This window comes from Apteryx mantelli, chromosome 2, assembly GCF_036417845.1.
Source record: "Apteryx mantelli isolate bAptMan1 chromosome 2, bAptMan1.hap1, whole genome shotgun sequence".
Classification (NCBI taxonomy): Eukaryota; Metazoa; Chordata; class Aves; order Apterygiformes; family Apterygidae; genus Apteryx; species Apteryx mantelli.
The window spans coordinates 24,704,858-24,712,279 of NC_089979.1; the positions used below are offsets into that span (position 1 = coordinate 24,704,858).

The window sequence follows — 7,422 nt, forward strand, 5'->3', positions numbered from 1 at the left end:
CAGTGAAAAATAAGGCATTTATAATGGGTTGACAAATAAATATTTCTCCCTTCTAGCTGGAAAGACAGTTTGAACAGGCGATAGGAAGTCAGAATTTACTGTTCCATTATTTAGCATTATGATTTTATTCCTAAAACTTCAGAGGAGAAAAAGTATTGAATTGCTTCTCAGATCAGAGCCCCACAAAACCAAATATGTACTCCAGCCTGAAGCATGGGGCACGGGGAAGGAGAAATGTTTTGGGGTTTTTTCCTCACAACCTGATGTTCCTGATAACATACCTGCTTACCAAGCGCCTTTGTAGGATGACTGGTACGGTGTCGGGGGGGAAGAATCATACTGGCAGTGGATCCTGTATGTATGTGAGTGGTTTGTATGTATTCTCACACTCCTGTTGAGAATTGGTCTGCATGCCCCAAGGTGGCACCATGTATGCATACCCTGAACTTTGGAACGCAGGTCTTTTTCATCCTGATAAAGGTGCAGACAGAAACAGAGAATTTCATGCTCTGAATGCTGAATCTTCAGAGACTCAGATGACCTTGAACCAGCAAAGAATTTGTAAAAAGTTTTACAGACATTTTTTATTTTCCTTCTCCCTTGTTTAGGCCTTTACAACTTTCCTGTGTTTATATGGTATGGTTTGGTACGCAGAATACTACGGCCACCGAGAAAAGGTACTTTATTAGGAAGCCTGTTTTCGTTTTATACAGAAGTTTAACTACAAAGCTTCTACATGTTTAAATTCTTTACCAAAGCTAGTGTACGTGGGGAGGGGGGGATGGTCCAGAGTCCAACTGAAGTCAGTAGAAAGAACTCTGAATTCGGCAGGTGTTGGACAGATCCCAAATTACACTGTGGCTTCTAAAGAATGCTGTCCTCTTAGTTACTCAAAATGGGGCTGTAATTTTAGCAAAGCATTCAGGGATGAATAGTTAGCTAATGTCCCCATTGTATAGGTGGAACGCTAGAAGAATATTAAAAATACTTGGTTACACAACAGATCACATGGCAAATTATGTGTTCTTGTTGTATCATCAATGTTATGCCTCTTAACCAGGAAGGAAAGAGACTTAAGTATTGGCTGAGCATTTTGTTAGGACTTCTGCCATAGTTTAAATTTACCAGTCTAATACCTACTTTATCTGGACAGGAGAAGCGCTGATCACAAGAACCAACATCCTAATGACATATGTCCCTCTTGGTTTTTGCAGACCTTGTCAGAAAGTGAAGACAGCCCATACAGTCCAGATGCTTCCTGGCTTCATTCTAAATTCAGCAGAGGTATTGACGCTTTTACATGTACGTTCTCAAAGTGATATTGGAATTAAGGGTCAGCACTAAGAAATGAGGCTTGAGAAACTTACCTTGGAGACAACTTGTTTTACTTAGAAATCCCTGCAGCAGCTATACAGATAAATCATCTATAAAACTACCTGATTTTACTGCCTTTTTTCTTCTAACTCTGCAAAATGTATTTATTTTTTAATGAAGGAGCTTCATTTTCTGCTGCTATTCCAGACCATTTTTGCAGAGTGAGGGGATTATGCGTTTCGTAACTGTTCTGAACAGGTTTTCTCCCTGAATATTGTGTGTTTGATCTTTAGTAAACATTTGAATGTGAAGTGTGCTTTTATTCCTGCCTGTTAAGGAACAATCAAGAATGTGCCCTGGAACTTACGTTCTTACTGACACTTACCTAGCCAATGCAGTGCTGATGGTCATAAACAGCTTCCTCTGTCCTAAGCAAAGGCAGCCCACTTCTCTGATTTCTTTTCCCTACACTGGAGGTCAGTTAAGTTACTTGTCTCCTCCTTTACCTGTTCAGTGTGGACTTGCCTATTGGAAGAAAACAAGAAACTACCTCTGTCAGAGCTTATGCTCCAGGTGTCTTTGTATTATTTAAAAGTATTTCCAATTTACTATATGCTTGAAAAGCACCTACACAACAGAGTTCTTTATATTTCATATGTGAATTTTCTAGATGCTGATGTTAACTTGGTTTAGTAAGTTAGTAGATTTTTATATTTTGGAGAAAATATGCTTTAATTCAAAACATATTTTTTTCCAATTTGATATACCAGGCAAATCTGGCCAAGGAACTCTTTATTCTCTGATTTTTATCTGCTACCTAATTAGTTGCAAACTTCAGTTTCTTTCATGTTTTGCTCTTGAACACTTGTTTCATCCCCCATTTTCTCTCTTTGCTTTCTCAGAATTAAATGTGGGATACGATATGAAAAACTGAAAACAAGAAATGTACTCATACAGGAAACTCCAGCATTTCTGTGACCTCACTTTCACAGTTCTTAATTCTTGATAGTAGTACCTGCCAGTAATAAGTTTGGAGATTTATATTACTGATGTCACTTAAAACAGAGGATGTTTCCCTGTTATATTCTGCTCTAGCAAACTTCTGATATTTTCTGGAGAAAAAAGAATTTTACAGAAGTCTTAAGAATTGCCTTTTTTAATTAGACCACTAGATGGAGTACAAGTATCAACCAGTTCATATTAGCCTGAAATAATTCCTACTGTAAAGATTGTAGCTCAAGAAAACCTTACTGTCTTTAAATTAAGAGCTTGGGAATGTCAAATATATGTATGCCAAAAAACTATTTATTTCTCAGCAGGTGCTGACAATAGTCCACCAAAACATTCAGTCAATAATGAAAGCCATTCATCTAGAAAGAGGAATCGTCACTCTAAATCAAAAGTAACCAATGGAATTGGTAAGAAATAAGAATAGTCTCTGAAGATGTCCTGCAGTGTGACTAGAGATGACAGAGGAAATTGGACCTGACTCTGAATTTCCAAGTGGGAGATTGATTTTAAATTTAAAATTTAGAAAAGGAGCTGTTGAAGTAAGCAACCGGCTTTTCGGCAATGAACAGAGCCTAGTATCTTTCAAGATGGAGCCACCGGTGTATTGCAAATCATTGCCTGCTGTTGTGTGCCATTCACTGAATTAAATCTAATTTCTTCAGCATGTGGCACCAAAAGCTAGTGAAGAGTATGCTGGAGAGAAAAATATTTTTGTTATAGCAGGAACGCACTGTTTTACGTTCAGGTGTTGCAAGCGAGTTTTTAATATCTTAGTTGAGGACATAAACACAAAGGTTAGTAAACTGATAAGCAGTTGGCATGGTTGGTTGGATTTTTTTTATTTTATTGTGTTTTTGTTTAGTTGTTATCTAGAAAAGTAGGCAATCTTTTGACTAAAAGCACCTCTGCCCTTCTTTCTCAGTCTGACAACTAAACTTTTCCGTTCAACAGTTAGTAAGTACATAAAAATTCCATACTTGTATCCAGCTGCTTACTGTTATTTAAAGGCTCTTTCAACCTGGTGACAGAATTCTACCAGCTAAGAAATGGGTCCATGTTTCCTGCAAAGGATGCAGATTGACCTTCAAATATGGTTGTTTTGTTTTGTATTTTCCTTCTGCTTGATTGTTACATATTCTATTTCTTTAAGCTTTTTTTAAATATCTGTATGAAAACCTGTTGGAAAGAGGGCTGTACCTCCTGCCGTCAAGGACAGATGTCATGTCGTTTAGTAGGTTTTTCTTTTTTACTGAGGTATGTGTTGCATCTTGAAGTGCAAGCTACCAGGTGTGTCATTCTTTCAGCTGTATTGCATTTTATACAAAGTTCCTCTCCACTCTCCTTTGATTTGCCTCTGCCTCAGCTGGAATGAAGAAATCCCAATGCCTTTGATTTTTAGAAACTGCTTTGAAGGCTCTGATACCCTACTAAGCCTGATGAGGAGCAGTTTTTCACTGAATTTAAGTTGCCTACTGCTCCTATAAACAAATTTTTGAGGACTTGTTGTAGTGTTCAGTGTCTAAGAGATAGCATGATACTACTGTGATATACCACGTTGTTTTGGTATTTCCTAACATGCAATCAGATAACCGACAGCGAAGTGACTCCCTTGTGTAGATTTTTCTGGAAACATACTAATTCTGACCTCTAGCAAAGTGGATAATTCTCCAGCGCTGAACGTACTGATTAAGTCAGAGGTAAATATGCAAGAGCAATCAGTTTTTGTATTAAGTTATCAAAACACTTTTGTGCCAACTAGATTTTTGGGATTCATGGGGTTCAGAGAGGTGGGTAGGTTAAGCACGGATAAATAATATCCATTAGTCACTGTTTTCATAATAAACTGGGATTTCCTTTTTCTATGAATAAAGTTACTGTGATTTGCCATAGAGTATGTACTAAAAAATAATGCAGCAGAGACTTGTATACAAGTGTATGATACTGTAAATAGAAAAATGTAGCCCATGTAATCCATAAAATTTGTATGTGCCGCAGATTATCAACATTTTCAATGCACTTACTGTGTTGCTACTGAACTCCTCAGAGGCCCTCTGTTTCCCATCCCCTCTTTCAATCAAACACAATGTGTACAACTTCAGAACTAACTTATAGTGGAAGCTGGCATATCGTTGTTGCTAAAGTGACATTAAATGTTACATGAGAAAAATGATAGGAACATTTTCAGACTTTCCTACAAGTATTCTGCTTTCATTCATATTAGCAATTCCTTTGTATTGTCTTTATTTGTGGTGTGCTGTGTATTGATGAATGTATTTGTAGCTTTCTTTGGATATTCAGACTTGTTAATTTTTTATTGTCTTGGTTAATATCTCAGTCTGTGTAAGACTGAAGAACAGCATTGTAAATTTTCTATTGATTCAATACCAAAGCAGGAGGTTGGAAGTTTAAAGATTTAGATATTTTAAGTACTGTTGTTTTTAAAGGTGAGAGCCTGTTTTGTACTGCAAAGTGTATATGCACCAATTGTGTATACAAAGCTTACCTGTGCAAGCAGGTGCTGAAGTGCAATGTCTCCTTGCCTGTGTACGGTGGGAACAAGCACACATTTTGTAAATGTAGAACTAGTGCTCGCACTGCTGAATTACACCCTAAAAATATTAAAAAGGCAAATATGAAGTGTCATCTTTTTGGAAGTTGACTTCTGTATGCTGTTACAACAGAACAGACCTTGAAGAAATGTTGTTTGACAACACCAACACATCCCATGATGTTTTCTTACTTTTTTTTAAAATTACTTTTAAAGGAGGGAGGGCTAGGGAGAGGGGAAATTAAGTAAATTTGTCAAGTGCTTCTTGGAAAATGGCACTTCCTGTCCTCTGTCAGCAGTTCTGGTTGGAATTCACATGTGTTCTCACGAGTCCTCTGCTGACTGACAACTGCATTTTCTGCCCCATCTTCTTGGGAAGTGAACTTTGAACAGGCAGACATGGGAAAGGTGCTCTTGATCACTGCTGTAAATCTAAAGTGATCCCAATTTTATCATTTACTGCACTATTGCTGAATTTTGTATGTGTGTAACACCTAAAATGACAAATCACTGAGCTGTTTAGTAATTAGCATTCATGTAGGAATTCTGCTGCTTGAACAGTATTTTATAATAGTCACAGATGCACTGTCCTCTTTTTAACTACTCGTTCTACTGTGTTCTCTTATCCTTACTTTCCTGCTTCTAATGTTCTTTTCTCTGACTCTGTCCTCTAGTGATCCCCCCCTCTGCTATTGAGAGATCTGAATTTGCCCTCCAGAGGCTGTCCATCAATAATGTCAGTCATTGAAGGGAGGCTAATTCAGGGCAGCATGGCATAAGCAGAGGGCAGTGGCAAGAACTTTAAGTTGTGGATTAAGTAGAAACGGAGAGTTTTAAGATGCAGGTATAAAGAGCTAGCCATGAGTACTGGATTCCAGTATTAAAGTTACTGTGTAGATCATATACAGTATCTAATCAAATATTTGGAGTGTGATTTCAACTAGTGCTTTTGTTACTCTTTTGTGAAGATAGTCATTTGATGTTCCAACAGTTAAAACCTTGCTTTTTACCATGTTGTCACAAGAGGACACAGGTGTAACCATGTATTTAATAGTTTTGAATAGAGTTGCTCTGTATTGATTGCAAAGTATTGTATTTTGCAGTTACTCAGTAAATCAACCCATGTCACCGGTATGTGTGTTTGTCTGTACCTGCAAGGCATAGGAAATGATTACATACTACCTTTAGAAGCTATTACATTTTATTCTGTCTGTCGCTCACTGACTAATTCAGCGGTTCCTTGCCAATGTCTATTGCACACTGAAGTTTTGCTGTAATTTATTATTTTTGGAGCAGCAGATCTGAAAATCTGAACAATAATAATATGCCCTCTGCTTCTTTTCAGGATTCTAGTATACAGGATAACTCTGTCTTAAACTTAGTTATTCTTTTTGTATTTTACTGTTGAATGGGAGGATTGAGTTACAAGATGGTCCCATGACAGACTCTCAAAGAGAAATGAGACTTCCTGTAGAAGAATAGTAAAACAGGTTATTAGCAAGTTACTAACCTTATTAGGTCAAGCTTTACTTAGCATCAGTTCTGCCTGCCCCCAGCTCTTTTCACACTTCTCAGCACACTCAGGTCCAGAAAGGCTTATCAGTGAAAGCGTGAAGATAGTTAGGTAGTTTCCAGTCTTAAACCAGCTCTTCACATTTTATATGGTAAATCAAGCTAATAATTGGCCTAGACTTGGGAATTCAGTGCATAAACTACCAAAATGGCACTGGGGATGCAGTTTGGATCTGGAAGAAGAACCAATACTTGTTTTTTTTCCGTTTTTCTGGAGGATTCTAAACCTCCTGTTGCCTTGACAATGTACGGTTTGCTATGCATCCACAGAGCATCTTGAAGAACAGATGCTGTTCTTTTGCAGTGTTTGCAGTCTTCTGCAGTGTTGTTTTTCACCTGTATATTTATTATGGACAGCTGCCAAGTAGAATTTATCCAAGTTCCCTCAAACTCAGGTAAGTAAAATCTCTTTCATCTTTAAATTCATGATTATTTCACAGGACTTGGAGGACTGATCTGGGATCAAATTTTCTTTCCAAGCTCCTTCCTAAGTCTTTATTTGGACTATGTCTTAACGGTTCCACCATCTCTCAAAAAGAGACCAGGATCGGTCTCATGCTTGGGCATTTCTTATCTCACAAGGGAGCAGTCCTGTTGCCCTCCACAGTCTTAATTACGTTCTGGTAAGACCAAGTGAAGCTTTGCTTCAGTTCAGGAAAAAAAGAAAAAAGAAAGTCTGGGAAAGAATGTAAACTGTAAACATTGGATTCCTATTATCAGCAAAAATGTAAGTGCCAGACTATACTAAGCATACACATGGGTTTAATTTTCATAGTTTTCATGGGTCTCGGCTTGCAGATGAACATGAAATAACTGGATTGCTTATTTAATGTTTTTTTGGAGTAGGGGAATTTACAGCAGCAGCATTCCTATGGACCTGATCCAAAGCATGTCCTGCAGCTATCGTACCCTCAATTCAATATTTCAGTGGTTCTTGCTGAAAAAAATGCATAAAATACTTGTGTGTATGTATGTGT

General features: G+C 37.6%; 1 protein-coding gene across 3 annotated transcripts in view; it reads left to right on the plus strand.

The window, feature by feature from the left end:
* PTDSS1 (phosphatidylserine synthase 1) overlaps positions 1 to 6,005 on the plus strand; it is a 33,120-nt gene extending 27,115 nt beyond the window's left edge. The window contains exons 11-13 of one of the 3 annotated variants that reach the window (XM_067290334.1): positions 609 to 677; positions 1,215 to 1,302; positions 2,634 to 6,005. In XM_067290334.1, coding sequence (XP_067146435.1) covers positions 609 to 677; positions 1,215 to 1,302; positions 2,634 to 2,743 — 267 coding nt within the window. In that variant the 3' untranslated portion in view covers positions 2,744 to 6,005. Of the gene's footprint in view, positions 1 to 608; positions 678 to 1,214; positions 1,303 to 2,630 lie in introns of all 3 variants that reach the window. The other 2 variants (XM_067290335.1, XM_067290336.1) reach the window with 2 other exon arrangements.
* Positions 6,006 to 7,422: the final 1,417 nt, after the last annotated feature.